The following is a 19,781-nucleotide window of genomic DNA, read 5'->3' on the forward strand; positions in this document are numbered from 1 at the left end:
TTCTGCAGTATATCTACAAAATTCGGAAAAATTGGAAAGGTCCACGCGCTCTCCAGATGCAACAGTCTGAAGAATCACGTGAAACCTCTCTATTCAATCTTTACGTATTCCTGTTATGCGGGCTGTTCCTTCTGCATCCCTGAAAAATCTTCTAGCAGTATTGCCATCATTGGTTGTTTCTACTTCTTGCTTGACAACATCTATAAGTAAACCGCATTCCTTTTTAAACGCTTGCTGTATAGCGCTTTTTCTGATTATATTTTTTCTTTGTCATCCCCCCTTGCAACCCCATTTCTTGAAGTCCAAATGATAAGACGCAAACAAAAAAGTGTCATATAAAAAATAATCTCACATGAAACTACATACGATGAAAAAATTGTGAAGTAATAAAATGATATTTACCGATATGAAGTAAGCACTCCATGCATCTTATCCAGGCATGTAAATATGGAAATCCATACTGGAATATTTCTTCATTATTTTCTCTTTGACAAGCAAGTGACTCCAAAAAACTCTGACGGTTTTGCTTTGCAAATATCACAGACAGCAGAAAATGTTTCTGACACATATGAGGTTATTTTGCCGTCTATCATCGTCATGTGCAATTGATGCTTCACTTCAACTTGTTTGATTTTTGATGGCTGAAGTCTTTCTATTTCTTCTGTTATACTAGCTTTTATAATAATAATAATAATAATAATGTTTTTATTTCAAGTATCCATGACTCATATAAATTGTTAATAAAAATTATAATTGCCACTGTTGACTGCGTTTCTTAAACATTATTGGACGGCAATAAAAAGTTGATTAGGGTAGATCGTTTTCCCAAACAACTGTTCCATCAAATTTCTGAAGCCTTATAGGAACTAGACTGACCATAAAAATAGATTAATCATCAAACTCTGTTTCAGTTTTCTGTTTATAATTACTTTGACCTGGAGCTCTATCAAAGCCTATTTGATTATAAGCAGTAGCTCTCTTGCCGAGTCCGAAAGCCAAGCTTGCCAAATCCGAAGTAATCACATCTAAAAGCCTATATAGCGCCAAGTTTAGTAATGCTTGCATTTTAATAACAGCTCCTTCTTCAGTAATAATTACCTCGTCTTTCCCTGGATAACATTTGGTCTTTTCTTGCTTAATTTTATATTAAGAAGGGTATAAATCAGACCCATTTTCACTTGCTGCTTCTCTTAGGTTTATATACTGCCACTTACTTAATTTAAGTGAAACTAATAGTGCCTTATCGGGAGAATATGTACTACTTTTCACTTTACTTGTACTTAAACACTCCTTAACTTTTTTTAGATCTTCGGGGTGATTTGACTAGTGGTTCATTATTTCTCCTACATCTTCATTTCCAGTGTTTCTCAAACTATCAATTGTAGTAGCTTTCATTTCATCCGGGGATAACGAAAGCGATTGGTAAATTTGTTCAATGCGTCTTCGTTTTTGCCCGGATCCCAATTCTTCAAAAGGTTTTCGAGGCGTAAAAGTAGATGTCGAGGGTCGAGGCTTCTGTAGTACATTTGAGGGTGGTACATTTTCAACATCTTCAGTATTAGAAATCTCGAGCCTTTCCTGTGCAGTGTTGATAGCTTCAGATATCATTCCTACAGGCCAGTTTATTGCACCTTCTAACCAATCACATTTTTTTCTTATAAACTGTGCTAACATGCGACTACTTCGTTTTCATATTGCACTTATATTTGAACAAAAGTGCATACATAATTTTTGGAGCTCAATACTTTTCTCTTCGGTCACGTTTATTTGATTTTGTAGGAATTGAAAGAATTTTTTATTATCAGACAGCGACTGTAGTTGCTCTCTTAAAATCATAAATAGTTCTAAATTGTCAACAAAATTATTCATTATAACGGAAAAAGGAAGATCACAACGACAATCACGAGATGTTAGTAGTAGTACGAATAAACGAACACTAGTTAGTATATAATAAACATGGTCACTTTATACTTCCAGAGACAAACAAATGCTTACTATATTTTCTACTACCCAGTAATGGCTGCTTAACTAGTTATCCTAATTAAATAATGTTAACTATCCTAATAATTAGAGAGATTGCTTAATTAGAGACCTACTAAATGTATTGTTGTTAGGTATTATGTAATTATGGGTATCATTACGTGCTTTTACTTACTAATCCATATCAAATTTAACTTAAAAGCACTTACGAAAAAAAATATAAAGGTTTTTATTCTATGTATTTATTCATTTTTTTCGATCCATTTATTTGGCAGAGTTGCAACTTTATGCACATGTTCATAGCATCAAATGATAGTAGACTAGACAAGGTATAAGGAAAATAAAGTTTCAAAGCGGGACCTCGCGGTACTTAGCAGGAATTTAATTTAATGTGATCCGCTCCATACAAAAAAATCACAAAACACATTTTTCTGACCAAACTATAAAGTTTTTGTAATTTTTGCCTAAAACAATTATTATTTAGATTAACGAGCTCTATCTATCTACATAAAGAAAAATGAAAAAAAACAAAGTTGGTGCCTAAGTCACTAAAATCATAGTATCGACCCACTGTGCGCCATCTCTATTAAATCTAACGCTGTTTGGTGTCAGTCACGAACCTGTTTACCCAGTGAAATATCACCCTAAATCACAGATGATCAAATATTACATTAATACTAATTTATTGACTAGATAAATAAATGTAATACGAACCAGGTTAAAAAGTTTGCTTATTATAGGCTTATTTATTATGTGTCAATCTCGTCAAACGAAAGTTTGAAAAATTAACTCTACAATATAGCTGATTGAAAATTGAGAAGGACTGTCTTTAACATCCACATTAATTTATTTTTGATAATAGCAAGAAATAAAGCTACCTCGACAATAAAGTACAATTTGATCTGGTAATATATTTTGTTTGTAGAATTGCACTAACAGTCACGTGGTCCGAGTAGTGTCTGATGGATGACGAAAAATTCAACTCAACATTTTTAAAAATCGTTAGAAACTTGTTTTGAAAATGCATTTTTCAAATGCTAATGAAAACTGCGCTTTAAAATGATACGGGATAATCATTATAGTCCGTTGTGAGTATTTCATCAATCTCAATTCTTATCGGAACCTTATTCGTTTCGATCGACCGTATGTAAAATATTGAATTTATGTGAATAATTCTGGAAAATCAATACATGAAAGTTAGGAAGATTCCCCAGACTTTATTTTACTGGCAAAATTGCTCTGCCAAAGCGATCTAGTGAGTTTGCTACTGCTCTGCTCATTTATGTCTTCGAAGAGCATTCAGATTTGAAGGGTGGGGTAGCCGTTGTACTATAAAGTGAGACTTCATTCATATCTCAGACTAGTCCATACCGTGGGCCCCGAAGGTCAAATATTTAGGCGTCACCCTCGACAGAAGGATGACATTCGGCCCTCATATTAAGACGGTACGCGACCGTGCCGCCTTCATTCTAGGACGTCTCTACCCGATGATATGCAGGCGAAGTAAAATGTCCCTTAGAAATAAGGTGACACTCTACAAAACTTGTATACGCCCCGTCATGACCTATGCAAGTGTAGTGTTCGCCCACGCGGCCCGCACTCACTTAAAATCCTTCCCAATTATTCAATCCCATTTTTGCACGATAGCCGTCGGAGCCCCGTGGTTCGTCAGGAACGTCGACCTCCATGACGACCTGGACTTAGAGTCCACCAGTAAGTATATGCAGTCGGCGTCGATGCGCCACTTCGATAAAGCGGCACGACACGAGAACCCTCTCATCGTGGCCGCCGGTAACTACATTCCCGATCCTGCGGACAGAATGGAAAGCAGTCGACGTCGCCCAAAACACGTAATCTCGGGTCCTCCCGATCCACTAACGGTGCTTCTAGGTACTTCAAGCACCGGTCACCGCTCTCGTCGAACCCGTCGCTTGCGACGAAGGGCTCGACGAGTAAATTAACTCTCGGACAGCCCACTGAGTTTCTCGCCGGATCTTCTCAGTGGGTCGCGTTTCCGATCCGGTGGTAGATTCTGCGAAGCACGACTCTTGCTAGGGTTCGTGTTAGCATCGTCGTCAGGTTTGAGCCCCGTGAACTCACCTACTAGTTACGGTTACGCTGGAATAGCCGCTCCAGGCTACCAGCTTAGGTAGGAAAAAAATTAAAAAAAATACGTGAGTAGCGACACTTATGTGGTTGATGGATGACTCCGGTAACAACGTAAAACCTGTGCTGTGAGCTCGTTCACCCATCTAAGCAATAAAATATATTGTTTACCTATCCCTTCAAAATATTAATAATTTAAGTTTTTTTTGCATTGGCGTTGGCCAACTTGGTCCATAAACACAACCCACTGAGTTAGTTTCTCGCCGATTCTTTTCAGTGGGTCGCGATTTCGAACCAGTGGTAGATTCAGCGAAATATTGCTCTCACTAGGGCTAGTGTTAGCAAGTCTTCTCAGGCTAAACCCTGTGAACAGTCCACGCGTAGTTGGAATAGCCCCATAAGGTACCAAAAATCATTCTTGTTACGGTAAAACCCAAATCTTACTGTGTCAACGTAGTGAGTGAAAAATCTCAGGTTACAGCCCCGTGAACTTACCTACTCGCTCGGTCACGCTGGCATAGCCTCTAAAAGCTACCATCTTAGGAAGAAAAAAAAAAGAGTAACATTGGAAAGTCCAATTCTTGGGGCAATAGGACTGAGATGAAAACTGTGCTAAAAATAGAGCATTAGAAGCACAACGATGCCTTAAGATTTAACTAAGAAAGTAACAAATTGAAAAACTTCATTCGACGTTTTATGTGATGTTACCATAATCATGCTCTTCCATATTTTTTCAGTCGTGGTTAAGGACTAAGGGCAAATTCGGATATTGTAAAATTGTAAATTGCGTACCGTAGTCGCTTTGTTCAAAGTGTATGTAGCAATAAAAAAATGTCACAATAAATCAGTTTTTTTTTAATTTTTTTATTGCTTAGATGGGTGGACGAGCTCACAGCCCACCTGGTGTTAAGTGGTTACTGGAGCCCATAGACATCTACAACTTAAATGCGCCACCCACCTTAAGATATAAGTTCTAAGGCCTCAAGTATAGTTACAACGGCTGCCCCACCCTTCAAACCGAAACGCATTACTGCTTCACGGCAGAAATAGGCGGGGTGGTGGTACCACCCGCGTGGACTCGAGGTCCTACCACCAGTTCAACGTGTTAAGGACGAACAGATTTTTTTAAAGGTTTGGCTACCACTACCAAAGGTTTGAAATTAATAAAAAAAGAGTTGAGACATTTATTCAAAGTTATTTATTCAAGATTTTTTCGCAATGAGATAAATTTACAATTTATTATTCAAATGTCGAAACGGACATTTTCATTATATTCGGCGGTTTTTTGTTATAATGAAAAAAATAATTTAATCAAATTATTAGGGAAGTTTATTCTGGCATTTAAAATTGAACCTAATTTTGAATTGCTTTATAACAATTGAAACATAAGCATGTGGCAGTTAGTCAGATCCAGTTTCATTACAATTATCACATTGCGATGTGTTTTATACTGCTCGTCATCTATATTAATAAAGACATTACAAAACAAAGTTGTAGTTGTAGTATACAATTACAACGGTAGCAAGTTCGCTAACTTGTTATAGCCCAGCACCTTTCATCTTTAAATACGTTTGCTACGTACTACTAGCACATTGTTGCTCTATAGTTTTGGTGTTTCAAATGATTAAAGTTGTCAACAAAAAGAGTTGTCTGCGTTGGTATGTAAAGATTATTTTGTGCTGAATAATTATGAAGCAAAATACGCGTGTCCGCGTGATTTTCGGCTGGTGGCTCTACAGAATTCAAATTGAGCGTTTTTAATGCTTCTACAGCATCTTTCTGGCCTTGAACGGCGGCAAGACGGAGCAAACGCGTAGCCGTTTCAGAGTTTTGCTGAAGCCCACCTCGACCCTGGCCGTAATAAATTCCCAAGTTGTATAGAGCGCCTGGATGATGCAATGTCGCAGCCGATTTATATAACTCCATTGCCTAAAAATACAATATATATTTTTATATACATTGTTTATTACATGTACATTATACAACAATTATATGGTCCCAAAAAGATTGGATTGCAATGCAAGTTTCTCATATTTTGTTAATATTATAAATAATATATAATAATAAAAGCATAGATTCATTGGCTAAACTAGTAGGAACAATATGTATAACAATAACTCTTCTTTATTTCCTTTCTTCAATGTCCTATGATATTACAATATTTATGAATAAACTATTTTAAGCAATGAGAAAAATAAAGTGGTATTAAGCTATACACACTCAATCACTCTACTTATTACTGGTGCTAGCTACAAGTCTTGTTTGCCCAGACAAACATATGCCCTGTCCTTTTCTGCTGAGAGGCAGTAATGTAATCCAGTTTGAAAGATGTCTCAAGATGGGTGGGTTGGCAGCATATATGTTATGTTATTTTAGGCTCTGGTATCCACCTAATCCTAATCCCAGATGGGCCCCTGAGTTTGCTCACCAATTTATGCAAAAAAAACACTAGACTAGTTAACAAAGGTGTCAAAAATACAGTATTGTTAGTTTTGATATTTAAAGAATATAAAGATTGTTACCATTTTTTCATTAACAGACACTCCCAGACCCATTTCATAACATAAGCCTAAATTATACAGTGCTGGTGCATGATCACGATTTGCAGCTGACCTGAAATAATCATCCATTACAGTTTTGTAATGTGTGTTTTTGTAGCCTGTTTTTTTCTGAACTTTATAAGACGACAATCAAATAACTCATAAATCAATTTCATATGAATAGTAAAAAAAGCTTAACCTTAGAAGATTGAGTCCATCTTCATAATGTCCATTTTCTATAGCAGCTAAACCCAGCTGATTTTCAATAGAATTTAAGACTTGTCCCAGATCATTTTCACTTGAATTTTTCCTTTCAGTTAAATTTTCTTCACTTTCTTCAATCTTTTCATTAGAAATGGAATGGACAGAAGGAGTAAATGTACTGATAATTTTCTCAATTCTAACTGGAGAAGTTTGATGAAATCCATTGTTTATGGAACATATAAAATATGGCCGTAGACTATTCACAATATGTGACAAGGTAGGACATTTCTTTTGATACTGATTACTGTGGTATTTGTATTTTATATGAATCAGCTGACTTGTGTACCAGCCAATTATTAATCCACTGCTCTGAAAAGTAGAATTAAAGATATGTATCTGGTACTAAATTTTTTACTTAACATCACCTAAAATGCTGTAGCTTCAGTTACAATTCTTTATAATAATAAGCGCCAACAAAGACAACAATTATAAATATAGCACAAGTAAACAGTTTCTTTATTTAGTTTTTGTAAAATTAATAATCAAACTTGTCCTTTTAACTTTTGTTATAAAAAGTTTGATGATTATTATAAAGAAAATAATGTCATCTCTGCTGAAGACATTCAAATTATGAGCAATATGGAGCCAGATGCTTCTTTAAAATATAATACAGATTTCATTAATTTAAAAATACACTTAGTGCCCTGACTATACTGCTGTGGTGAGGGTTGTGGATTTAAAACTTATATTTAACAAACATTCATGTGAATATCAATCAGATCTCCTAGGAATTTAATATCTATGTAAGTATTTAAACATATAGCAGGGATGAATTACACAGTCGTCTTGTATATATTGTTGTGATATAAAAAACTAACATTTAACTATTTGAAAGATTTTAGCTGAAAGAGTTACAGGTCTTGGCCAAATGCTTGCTTGATGGTATCTGATTCTACTTTTCCATAAAACCCATAAACTTTCTATGCGACAGGGCCTGAGATTGGACCGGCCAGTCCAAGGTTTTTGTGCAATATCATGACCTACTGCTTACGGCTCTGTTGCTGCTCTTTAAAGTTTGTTTTAAAGAAGAATACTGCATGATGGTTTAAGATGAAAAAATTATTTTTCTGAAAAAGTATATTCATTCATTACATCCGCTTGGAAATTAAATTTGGTTAAAAAATATTCAAACACGTAATTTGTGTAACAAAAAAATTATCTGTAAAAAAAATAGGCTCACCCATGTAATGGCATCAATCCAAGTTCTGTGCTCAAAATTCCATCGTTTGCTGTTTGTCCCGTCATTCCTACACGAGCTCAAGCATTTATAGGATGAAAACCAACGAGATGGAGTACATAGACTTTTTTCATCAGATGAACTCGAACTGTTAACAACACCAACAGTGCTACGGTTCTCAAATTGGGCTACACTTCTTTCAAAGGTATCTCGTATACGTCGTGAGACGTATTTCCACATGATTACATTTAAATTAATATTTACGTGTATTTTAAATCAATATGTGTACACTTTCATAGCGAATTTAATAACATCATCGCGTTTGCATTTCTTAAACTTATTTATTTTTTATTTGATAAAGTTAGCGTTCAAACTCCTGTTGATACTTGATACTCTTGATAGCCCACTTCAACCACATAATTCATTGTGTTAATCTATGGTAGTGTAAGCCATAGATTATACACTTAATATATTTGAGAGTGTAAGCTGTAAAGTAAAAAGTGAGACTTTTTGGCGGGAACGCGTGGAGTGAAGTTGTGTGATTTGTTTTATTTTGTCTATTTATCGTTTCTTCGGGTTTAAATGTGTAATAATGGTGGTTTATTAACCGTTTAATATCTGTGAAAGTGCACAAATGTGGGAAAATGAAACAAAGGCGCTGGACGTAACTTCTCGGGACCCTCCAAAAAGTCCACTGAAAAAATCTTAGTAAATGACCACCATTTTACTGAGATTAGATTTCATCTCATATCATCTCATTTAATTTCATCCCAGTCTCAAATTAATCATTTTCATTTCATTTCACTCCATAACATCATTTTTCATAAAATTAAGAATATACATTAAAATAAGACATGACTTAAAGGTCTCAGTTACCAGGTCATAAAATCTCTTAAAAAAAAATAAAGTAAAAAGTGTGTACAATAAACCGAGAAATGTATGGTGGTAATACCAGATGTCTAGTTTTTTTTTCTTCAAGATTAAATGTGGATTAATTGAATTAAAATGAAACAAAATCCTACAATTTCACTGTGAGATTATTGTAATAAATGATTTCAACTTCAACTTACACTTAATTTTTAAGAATCTGATTTCCTTCGGTTATTTCTTATCCTACCTTATTTAATTATATTTTATTTCATTCTATAATAATTTATTTCAGTTCAGTCGATTCCATTTGACTTTTCATTTTAATATAGAAATTACTTCGATCTCTAATAACAAAAGATTTAAGTGTAAAGGCTGCACATTCCTTTTGCCTCTGATGTACAACTCAAGTAAAACGTGAAAACAAAAATTATAATTTTTATATTTGGAATTTGTAGGTACATATATGTATGGGAAAAGGTAGGTATGTATTTAAAGGTATTTAAGAACGTCCGCGTGGTACTTTGGCATAACGCTAAATTTTACCCGCGACTTCATTTACGTATAAAGTCAAAATATGTTTGAATAATAGAATGTTAAGGAGCTATATAAGGTACCAAAATCAAACTTTTTAACCGACTTCAAAAGAGGCTATCAATTCGACCACCATTTTTTATCTATGTGATCACCGATTTTTTTTCTTTCTTTTATTGCTTAGATGTACGAGCTCACAGCCCACCTGGTGTTAAGTGGTTACTGGAGCCCATAGACACCTACAACGTAAGTGCGCCACCCACCTCGAGATATAAGTTCTAAGCTCTCAGTATAGTTACAACGGGTACCCTACCCTTCGAACCGAAACGCATTACTGCTTCACGGCGGAAATAGGCGGGGTGGTGGTACCTACCCGTGCGGACTCCCAAGAGGTCCTACCACCAGAATTCTCGAGAATGCTTGACCGATTCTGATAATCTTTTTTTCTTTTTTTTGTTCGAAAGGGTTGACTTCCCGAATGGTCCTGTAATCATCAAGATCTGATGATGGGATTCTGAAAAAATCCAGAAAAAATATTTTCATAGCCTGTCTTGAAGTGATTTGGGTGTTTCTTGTTATTCTTTTTATTCTAGCTGCGCACCGGCCGGCCGGCACCCTGTAAGTACATTAATATTACACGCTTGATCATTATTTTGCTGCGATGTTATTTTAAAACTGCGATATCTTCTCATACTCATTAAAATCAAGTGTGGGTAAATTTAATTAAAATTAAATACTTGTAATGATAAACGTATTTATTTGGATAGGGATTAATATCATCTTTATAAAAACACCTTCACAAATAATGCTTTATTTTAGAATAAATTTGGTTAGCATATAAAACGTTATAGTGAGCCAACCATAAAATATAGAGATAAAATAATTTTAAAGGGGAACAATATTCGTTATACATTATTTTAGCGAAACTTTAACTGTTTCCGCAGCGCACGCAGCAGAAGCTCTCAAAAGAAAAAAAATCGATTATGAAACATTCTTTATTAGTGCTCCGCTCATAGATTTATACACTTAATATATTCAAGGCTCCGCTTGTATTGGTCTTAGCGTGATGTTATATAGCCTTTCTTAATAAATGAGCTATCTAACACTGAACAAATTTTTCAAATCGGACCTGTAGTTTGAATGCATTTACTACCAGATCGAAATCTGATTGCTGATGACTGGCCCGAAAATCTGCGGGTTGATGTTATAGCTGAATCTCACGTCGAATTTTTCGACGAGGATAGTGAATCGTGATATGGCTGCTACCAGCTTTAGAATTAGGAGCGTCCAACAGCATTTCGAGGGATCAGGTGAATCCCTTGCATAATGTAAAAATGTATATTGCGTGTCATCGTTTAAAAAAATTTTACGCAAATTTAAAATGTTTTGTCACCATACATTTAAATCGTGAAACTTCGCGGTGATATCGGTCTGTAACAGCCTGGCCACGGGACATTCGCCGATACGAATATTCGCGCGGTGCGAACGGCGAAGCGTCTAGCGACTAAAATAAGAGCATAGAAATGTACCTAACAAGCCACGCGCACCGGCGACCGGCGAAGCGACCGGCGAAATGTACCGAGCGAATCGCGCGGGCGACTTACGATGCGGCGGGCGAGCAAAACAAATGCATGAATAAGGACGGCGCAAGCCACGGAGTCGAGCGGTAGTCGCGGCGAATAGTGCAGTGATTAAATGAGTTTAGTTGTTTTCGCCGCGAAAAATGAACGCCGAAATTTTTATATTTTATATTTTTTATAAATTTTTTTTTTTTTTAAACTCGTCGTGGCCGAACGGATGAGACGTCCGGTGTTGAGCGATGCACCGGTAGTCGAATATCAGGCGGGTACCAATTTTTGTAATGAAATACGTACTCAACAAATTTTAATGTTCACGATTGATTTCCACGGTGAAGGAATAACATCGTGTAATAAAAATGAAACCCTCAAAATTATAATTTGCGTAATTACTGGGGGTAGGACCTCTTGTGAGTCCGCGCGGGTGGGTACCACCACCCTGCCTGTTTCTGCCGTGAAGTAGTAATGCGTTTCGGTTTGAAGGGTGGGGCAGCCAATGTAACTATACTTGAGACCTTAGAACTTATATCTCAAGGTGGGTGGCGCATTTACGTTGTGGATGTCTATGGGCTTCAGTAACCACTTAACACAAGGTGGACTGTGAGCTCATCCACCCATCTAAGCAATAAAAAAAATATATAGCTGAAATACTAGCTAGACCAGCTATTTGGAAGTCTAGCCACCCAAAGTATTTCTCGTACTTCTTGTGGAATTCTCCATCTAAAGGTATACTCCGATTCTTATTCAAATCATGTACTTCACAATATTTTCCAAATAATAGGTCCTGAACCAAAAAACTATTAATTTGTAAGCAATATCGAGATAATTTCGATATAGACATTTCGCTGTCGGACTTCCTTACTAGTCGCGGCGGCGAACGTGAGTACCCGTGGCCTGCAAACGGTGCTGCGCGAATGGTCGCCTCGTCCACCGCTTCGCTGTTCGCACCGCCGATCCCCGTGGCCAGGCCGTAATAGTATTAACATCTACACCGGTTAGCGTATGAAAATAAATCTCAAAGACCACATTTAAAAAAAAAACACGATTTGCTAGAAGCTCTTTAATGTGCTGTCGTGTTGATAGGATTCGACAGATTCCGATCCCAGTTGGTGTTTTTTTTTCCTCAAATAGTTATAAAAAATAGTGAAATGAAAAGAGGATGGAGACTGGAAAACAAGATGATTCTTTCATTCTACCATCGGACTGGCCACAATTTATCACGAGAATCACGACAATCACTATGTTGGATAAAAAAGGGTTTCTTCACTAGAGTATACAGTAGCAGCGTCCTGGTAGTAGCATCGACCTTTACAAAACACATTCCGCCGAAGGAGCAATCACATTTTTAGGTTCTTCTACAGTACCTACATTAATGACTCATCCGCCATATGACTACATATATACCGCAGACTTCGAATTTTGCTATTTATTTCCGTTAAAAAAAGAAAAAGACTCGAGTTTCAAGACACCGAAAAAATGGTGATAAATTATGAAATTTCCGTTTGGGGAGAGCGTCTTAAAAAAGGTGGGATTATCTTTGTAGAAAAGTGTCCATTGATTTTCAGTGGTGTTACCATATTAATGAATGCTTAATTATTGAAGGAATGGATTTTAAAAAAAATACATAAACGACTTAGGCACATACATGCACATACATGATGTTGTTTTGTTCTAATGCCGGCCACTGACATGCGCGCATATTCGTACATTGTACGAATGTTTGCGCGCATGTGAAGGGCCGTCAAACATTCATTCGCAAACCTAGCGGCTGTGCAAATGGGTTCGGTACTCAATTTGCGAACCCGTTTGCGCTTCCTCCCACTTGTTTACGAATGTCTAACGAATTTCTCCTCCTTTTTAACTCGTCAATAGAACATTGAAGAGAAAAAGAGTTTTGAATTCTTTTCCAGACATCATTAACAGCCATGCTGTTTTTATGGGATTTCTTTTGATGAAGATACGCTACACAGTAGACGTCACGAACTATGAAAATGGCGATACGTCCGTTACCTTCGCAATCGTCGGCGCAACTGGGCAAACGAATGTGTGGGAGACTACGCGAAGGTTCGCGGTTCGCGCGCTTTGATGTCTGTTAAAAAACCGACACAGCTTGGAAAACCACGAACGTAGCGAAAACTTTGTAAAATAATTTGCAAATGTCGTCCTACACTTGCGGGTTTGCGTATTTGTGCGCATGTGAGTGACCGGTGTTTGTCTAATAACTTTCAATGTCACTTTGGTACTTTTCGAATATGGATATACAATAATTTTATAAAATTAAACAAAAAGTAATTTGAATCTTTTATTTTTTTGACAATTATTATGGAGGCTACGAAAAACTTTTTTTATTAACTTTAAAATACTAACTGGAACTGAACTGGAATATTATGTTTAAATTAATAAACTTCTACTTTAAAAATAATGTTACAGATTTAAACATTATTCTACTTTTTACAACTGAATTTATTATGGAATATTTACTGACATGGCTGAGAATTATGATTTTAATATGTATACCACAGAACATAATATTTAAAGCATCATAGTATCTATTTAAAGATTCTCTATTCTAAATTGGTGGAAATCTGCCTCACATCTTATCACTTTGTGACTTTTCAAGAAGTCACAAACAAAACTTTTCACTTCATACTCCTCTGAAAATGAAAGTATTTCTTACTTCAGAACTAACTATTTCATTAAAATGAATATCAACCATTGACAGGATTACCTGGATAGTGGCTGCACTGATAAATTAAATTAATTAGATGTTTCGCTAATGCTTTGAACAGTGCTTTCCCTTTAATATGACCTTTTGTATATACAGGAGTAAGTATTTTAACAACCCAGGGAGCAATTCTTTCTTTACAACTCAGAACAAACTCAGGGGTTTCTTCTAATGGCGATAGTATGCTTTCATCATCACTGTCTGGTCCAAATAAATCAGCAAACAATTCTTTGATCTAAAACGAAAACAAAAAATTACCAAATTTAAATAATTGAGCTTTAAAAAGATTAAGCGAAGCTCTGCATCAGTATCTATACCCTTGCTAATTTTTTTCTATTTGAATCTCCAATAAGATCAAGTATTTCAAATAATTTGACTTTTAAAAAATATTCTTCACATAACCACTTGCTTGGATTTTGCTTCTTATGTTGTACTGTTTGTGCTTTTGGTTGTTGCAGTTTTTGGTCTTCACGTGCAGAATTATCTTTGGTGTTATTAACAAGCATGTCTGCTAATGATGCTAGCTTTTCATCTAGTGACTTTATTTGTTTTGCATGATTTTCAATAACTGATGTATTTACATTGCTAGCATCATTATTTACTGTGTAATCTTCAAATAAGTTACCATCAGTAGGCATGTTGCAGAGAGTTGTTTCGAATAAATCTTCATCATTTTTATTCCCATGAAACAGTTTTTCCAGTTGCATCATTAACTCATCATGTGTGTCAAGATCATCAACTGGCTTTGGCATATTAAGTTTTGGTGAAACACTGTTCGGTTTAGATATAGTGTCAGATTGCAGTACTGTTTCCATAGCATGAATATCTTTGGTAATTACTGGATTTTGAGCCTCTGGATGCATATTAATGACAACCGGTATTTTATATTGGTCATTCAATGGTGTTATATGTTGCTTGTTACTCTCAAGTATACTTTGAGTATCATTTTTACGTCTTCTCTTAATTTTCATGCAAACACATGGACAAGTACAAGCACTTTGATTGATAAATGTTGTTTGAACTTTTTTATCATTTTCTGGATGCTTATTTAGGTATTCATATAATTTTTTATTAATCTTTTTATTCTTTGTATCTTTTTTTAATTCCTGAACCTACAACAAAACTTTGTTTTATTTTTTTAAATTAATGATTAAAACAATTTTATTTGTTAATATTATGCACATGTACCACAGATCCAATATATTTTCTATAAATTTGTACAATCATACATTTCTGTGCTGCTTTCATTTCTATATTTTTAGCACATCTCCAAATAGCACTGGGAAAATGGAGTTTTTGGTGTTGAATTCGCTGGCTTGTTTCATAGTTAACTTTTAAGAGTTGCACCATATAATCCATATAAGATTTGCGGACCTTAAATAACAAAGAACTATTATTATCTAATTATGAATTTAAATTAATTAACTATTGTTTTATTTGTAAGGAAAGGAAACAAAACAATTGTATTCTATAAATGTGAGCAAGAGTTATCACTAACCAGCAAGTGGGATGCAAGCATGCCAATTTTTTATCTCGTAAGACTGGCTTTGGGAATTCATAAGAGTTCAGGTTTTCGGGAGACGATTTAATGTAATTTCTTTTTAAACATTGTTTTATCTTATTTTTGTTCCGGTGTTTCGATGCATTCATTTTACCTTAGTAATTAAGTAACTCAACAGATAAAATTGCCATAGATTTATAGTGAATCTAATTTTTTTATAAATTTATTATTGAAAGTAATTATACCCGAGAAATTAGAAGGTGAGGTTCGGACGCATACGCCGGCAGAGGCATAATTATTTCGTCGTATTCACTAAGAAGTTGCTCCACAATTTGATCTCGATCATCATTATTGATTGCACCGTCCATTATGGTTACAGAGTTGAATTGACGACAGTAGTCGCGTATCGTTACTTTTAAAAACTACCCATAAATCTTCTCTATGCCCATCAAACTGGATATTCATTGAAATTTTTTAGTAGGTAGCTACCCTCTAATGTCATGATATGAATTGAAATTTCGCACGGAAATTCAATCCATAACCAAAGACTACATACCTACCTACACTGTAATTCTGACGGAGGAAACACAATAAATAAGTAATTTAAAATCTTTATCTATGAATGGGCTTCGACCATTTTTTAAAAATAAAAGCACATAACAATAGTGTAGCTGATTACAGACAACCAATTTTTTATGAAAAATAATTTAAAATTATATACTAATATATTTAATCAATTTTTCAACCTTTGTTTGTAGTCAAATTACGTCCTCATTGGCTTTAATCAAATATAAACTTTCGCCTATCTTTTTATATGCTCTGTGTATGATTGTATGACTCTATTGTGAACTTTATTCCGATTTCCGATCATTTGGAGAGACTTAAGTTTTTTCTAATTTCAAAGCATGAACGTAGTTACGACATGAACACTCTTAATATCACTTGATTATAAATACGGCGTATAATTGGAATATTTTTTAGAGATTTTGTACTAATTAATTACATATGTTTTCCCTACCTATTCCAGGTTTTCGCGGATGGGTGAACTTACAACCTGCTCAATTTCTAGCTCTAGCAAGAGGAGTGTTTCGCATAATCTATCACCGGAGCGGAATGTAAGCTACTGTAATAAGTACCGTTTAAGCATGACGAAATGAAATTCTAAATTAAATAAAATTAATCAATTCACACAAAGCCGGGTTCCCGGTAAAAAGTCATTTAATCACTTTTCCACACATTTTTTCAGAGATTGTGCTGTTTAAACTTCTACCCTCTATAATTAGTCTGTCAGGTGCGTTGTTGTGTAAATTTTGCACTTATTTTAATTAAGCGTGTAATCTATGCTCCATTTTACGTTGTAATGTAACTGAGTTTTTGGCGGGAACGCGAGGAGTGAAGTTGTGCGATTTGATTAATTTTGTCTGTTTAGTGTTTCTTCAGGTTTAAATGTGTATAAACGGTAGTTTATTAACTGTTTAATATCTGTCAAAGTGCAAAAATGTGGGAAAATGAAATAAAGCCGCTGGGCGTAACTTCTCGGGATCCTCCAAAAAGTCAACTGAAAAAATCTCAGTGAATAACCACCATTTTACTGAGATTTATTTCATCTCATATCATCTCATCTTATTTAATTTAATTTCATTGTGGTTGATTAATGTCTAAAATTAATCATCTTCACTTCATTTCATTTTAATCCATATATTTTTTCATAAAATTAAGAATATAAAATATTAAAGTAAGACATGACCTAAAAGTCTCAGTTACCAGGTCATAAATCTCTTCAAAAAATCTAGTGTACGTAGATTATACACTTCATATTTCTAATTTCTAGTGTAAGCTAACGCTAAGCGTCGCGTGTGAGCATACTAAAAGTTCATTGTTCATTATCGCAAACTACTTATAATTACCATGGCGGATTCAACAGTTTCCGATGTGACTAAGATGAAAGTTGTTGAACTACGTAAAGAATTAAAATCACGTGGACTTTCATACGCCGGCGACAAAGCAGAGTTAATCGCTAGACTACAAGCTGCAATTATATCTCAAGATGAACACACCGACATCAACTTTGAATTTGACGAAATGGACTCGGACGGAGTTTTTGAAGACGAAGAAGTTAAAAGCCAAACAGACGTACTTGATGATACTGCCGTGGACACTTTAAACGAAGATTTAGTTCTTGCGGAACAGTCTTCTACTGCGACAATCGCTGTAGAAACAAAATCAACACGAACATTAAAACGCAAAACCAACGCAGAAACCAAAGATAAAAGTGCAGAAAATGCTAGTGCTAAGAAAATTGTGTTGAATAGACCCTCATCAATTTCACTTGTCAGTTCTAAAACCGTTGATGATCAAATTAATGAAAAATCTGTAGAGCCGAAAACGGCATCCGAAAGTAATAATGTCATTAAAATAAATACTGATCTAGATCCAAAGAAAAGGTTAGAGTTGCGTGCTAAAAGATTTGGTTTGCCTATTAAAATGTCTGAGTCTGAGAGAAAGGAAGCCAGGAAACAAAGGTTTAATCAAAATGATAATCAGAACACCTTCACTAGTACAGGGACATTAAACGAAAATATGGAAAAACTTAGAAAGCGAGCAGAGAGGTTTGGTGAATCTGTTTCCAAAATAATGACAGATATTGAACTAAAGGAGAAATTGGAAAAACGTAAAGCCAAATTTGGTGCTGTTGCATAGAAACATGTTTCTGATGATGGAAAGTCTACTCTAACAAATTAAGATTAGTATATAAGTATTGTTTTAGATAAATAAAACATTCTACTAAGTCAATATTTGTTAAGCATTTTAATTACATATTAAATCATTCGTTCATGTTATAGAATGGCAATTCTTGAAAATCATCAACTATGTGATTGATGACTTGGTTTTGGGAAGAATTTTTTATAATTTCATTAGTATTAAAATCTTGTGGTATATGTATTGCATATTCCATAAAAGGTTCTTTATGAATATTAGCCCAGCGAATAGCTACATCTTTCAATAAACACTTTCGAAATGCCATACAATGCATGTGTTGAAATTTCTGATAACGAATTCTTGAAAAACCCATTAAGGCTAATGCATAACGCCAGCACTTCATTGTTTTGCTATTTGCTCCAACATGTTTCGAATCCGGTGTGGTAACAGTAAGCAACCCACCAGGTTTCAATATGTCATAGGCTTTTTGACATGCAGTTATTCGAAGCTGGGAAGTTGGAATATATTCTAATAAAAAACAAAATGTCACACTTTCATAGCTATTTTCTCCTATTTCTTTAACTTTATTGTCTTCAATTACGGTTCTAGTGCCAATTGGTGTATCTAAAAAATCACACTGTAATACAGACTCATTAGCAGGGCATAAATCGATAGCAAAAACATCAAAATAATTATATAACTTAAAAGGATTATAGCAACTGCCAACATCAACCAACTTCAGTACTTCTGAAAATGATTCTACAGTGTTTAATTTTAGTTGCATTTTATTTGCTATGTTTTGTTCTTGTTCACGGTAATGTAAGTAAGTTTTGTTTATGAAATATTCATAACAAATTTTTGCTGTCCAATCTATTCTTGATATAGTCTCACTGTGTTCCCAATATGTTGTAGCCAATTTTTCCATACACTGTGCATATTTTTTAAGGATCTCTGTATTTTTGCTATGTGCCTTCCAAGCTTTCTCGACCCCGATTTGACTTGTGGAGTTTCTTAGGGCAGAATGCACATCTTTTAGAAATGTAGATAAAGCTTTTTGTTCTTCGGATGCCATTCTATTAAAAAAGAAACTTGAATTTTCAGAGCAAATCGATTGCTTTTATGTTCTATTTACACAGAGCTATAGTTACAATTATTAATTAACAGCTGTTGTGACTATATGTTGAAAGTAAAAGTAAAGTCGCGAGCAGTAATGCTGTATTGTTTTTTATTCTATAAGCATGATTAACGCTGATAGATTAGGTCGCACAAAATTAATACTTAATTACTCATAATATTAATAACATTAGGTTAAGTTTATAATATTAGAGGTACATACATACCATAGATTATACACTTAATATATTTGAGAATACATACTGTACATAGCTCTACTAATTTTTTTCCTAAGGAATTTTATGACCTGGTAACTAATACTTTTAGGTTATGTCTTATTTTAATTTATATTCTTATTTTTATGAATAATGGTAATAAGAAGTGAAATGAAATGAAGATCATTAATTTGAGACATCAACTGGGATGAAATTAAATGAAATGAGATGATATGATATGATGGGATGAAATATAATCTCAATGAAATGGTGGTCATTTACTGAGATTTTTTCAGTGGACTTTTTGGAGGATCCCGAGAAGTTACGTCCAGTGGCTTTGTTTCATTTTCCCACATTTGTGCACTTTCACGGATATTAAACAATTAATAAACCACCATTATTACACATTTAAACCTGAAGAAACACTAAATAGACAAAATAAAACAAATCACACAACTTCACTCCTCGCGTTCCCGCCAAAA

At 34.8% G+C, this 19,781-nt stretch overlaps 4 protein-coding genes and 1 long non-coding RNA gene across 9 annotated transcripts; 2 read left to right on the top strand and 3 right to left on the bottom strand.

Annotated features, from left to right (window-relative positions):
• Positions 1-5,269: 5,269 nt before the first annotated feature.
• LOC114243665 (uncharacterized) lies at positions 5,270-8,505 on the bottom strand. 2 transcript variants are annotated; one of them, XM_028175239.2, is made up of 4 exons: positions 8,071-8,505; positions 6,826-7,199; positions 6,609-6,699; positions 5,270-6,015 (listed from the first exon to the last, which is right to left on the bottom strand). In XM_028175239.2, exons 1-4 carry the CDS (start codon positions 8,305-8,307, stop codon positions 5,671-5,673), a joined length of 1,047 nt encoding a protein of 348 aa, XP_028031040.2. In that variant the 5' UTR covers positions 8,308-8,505; the 3' UTR covers positions 5,270-5,670. The 2 variants fall into 2 exon arrangements, with proteins under 2 accessions (XP_028031040.2, XP_089584684.1); XM_089728558.1 differs by having other exon boundaries at positions 6,826-7,194; positions 8,071-8,479.
• Positions 8,506-8,586: 81 nt separating this feature from the next.
• LOC149502639 (uncharacterized) lies at positions 8,587-13,333 on the top strand. Of its 3 annotated transcripts, XR_016323292.1 has the most exons (3): positions 8,587-9,414; positions 9,933-10,086; positions 12,956-13,333. It is a non-coding gene; the product is annotated as an uncharacterized LOC149502639 (long non-coding RNA). The 3 variants fall into 3 exon arrangements; XR_016323291.1 differs by having other exon boundaries at positions 9,402-10,086; XR_016323290.1 differs by lacking the exons at positions 8,587-9,414; positions 9,933-10,086 and adding an exon at positions 12,026-12,570.
• A 1-nt stretch (position 13,334) lies between these two features.
• Positions 13,335-16,552, bottom strand: LOC114243676 (uncharacterized). Of its 2 annotated transcripts, none has more exons than XM_089728555.1 (5): positions 15,517-16,552; positions 14,959-15,144; positions 14,088-14,882; positions 13,774-14,005; positions 13,335-13,699 (listed from the first exon to the last, which is right to left on the bottom strand). In XM_089728555.1, exons 1-5 carry the CDS (start codon positions 15,637-15,639, stop codon positions 13,599-13,601), a joined length of 1,437 nt encoding a protein of 478 aa, XP_089584681.1. In that variant the 5' UTR covers positions 15,640-16,552; the 3' UTR covers positions 13,335-13,598. The 2 variants fall into 2 exon arrangements, with proteins under 2 accessions (XP_089584681.1, XP_089584682.1); XM_089728556.1 differs by lacking the exon at positions 15,517-16,552 and adding an exon at positions 15,269-15,407.
• A 627-nt stretch (positions 16,553-17,179) lies between these two features.
• Positions 17,180-18,064, top strand: LOC114243656 (uncharacterized). Its single transcript, XM_028175223.2, has one exon. The coding sequence runs from the start codon at positions 17,180-17,182 to the stop codon at positions 17,969-17,971; it is 792 nt and encodes a 263-aa protein (XP_028031024.2). The 3' UTR covers positions 17,972-18,064.
• Samtor (S-adenosylmethionine sensor upstream of TORC1) lies at positions 18,057-19,313 on the bottom strand. The gene has a single exon (XM_028175222.2). The coding sequence runs from the start codon at positions 19,041-19,043 to the stop codon at positions 18,096-18,098; it is 948 nt and encodes a 315-aa protein (XP_028031023.2). The 5' UTR covers positions 19,044-19,313; the 3' UTR covers positions 18,057-18,095.
• Between the last annotated feature and the right edge of the window lie 468 nt (positions 19,314-19,781).

Source organism: Bombyx mandarina, chromosome 07 (genome assembly GCF_030267445.1).
Source record: "Bombyx mandarina strain Sakado chromosome 07, ASM3026744v2".
Classification (NCBI taxonomy): Eukaryota; Metazoa; Arthropoda; class Insecta; order Lepidoptera; family Bombycidae; genus Bombyx; species Bombyx mandarina.

Coding starts and splice junctions, on each gene's coding strand:
- LOC114243665 (XM_028175239.2), bottom strand. CDS start 8,307: ATGTGGAAATACGTCTCACGACGTATACGAGATACCTTTGAAAGAAGT. Junction 7,200..8,070: donor GGATTGATGCCATTACATGG/GTGAGCCTATTT, acceptor TCTACTTTTCAG/AGCAGTGGATTAATAATTGG. Junction 6,700..6,825: donor GATGGACTCAATCTTCTAAG/GTTAAGCTTTTT, acceptor TGATTATTTCAG/GTCAGCTGCAAATCGTGATC.
- LOC114243676 (XM_089728555.1), bottom strand. CDS start 15,639: ATGGACGGTGCAATCAATAATGATGATCGAGATCAAATTGTGGAGCAA. Junction 14,006..14,087: donor ATAGAAAAAAATTAGCAAGG/GTATAGATACTG, acceptor TTTTCGTTTTAG/ATCAAAGAATTGTTTGCTGA. Junction 13,700..13,773: donor TCAGTGCAGCCACTATCCAG/GTAATCCTGTCA, acceptor TTTCATTTTCAG/AGGAGTATGAAGTGAAAAGT.
- LOC114243656 (XM_028175223.2), top strand. CDS start 17,180: ATGGCGGATTCAACAGTTTCCGATGTGACTAAGATGAAAGTTGTTGAA.
- Samtor (XM_028175222.2), bottom strand. CDS start 19,043: ATGGCATCCGAAGAACAAAAAGCTTTATCTACATTTCTAAAAGATGTG.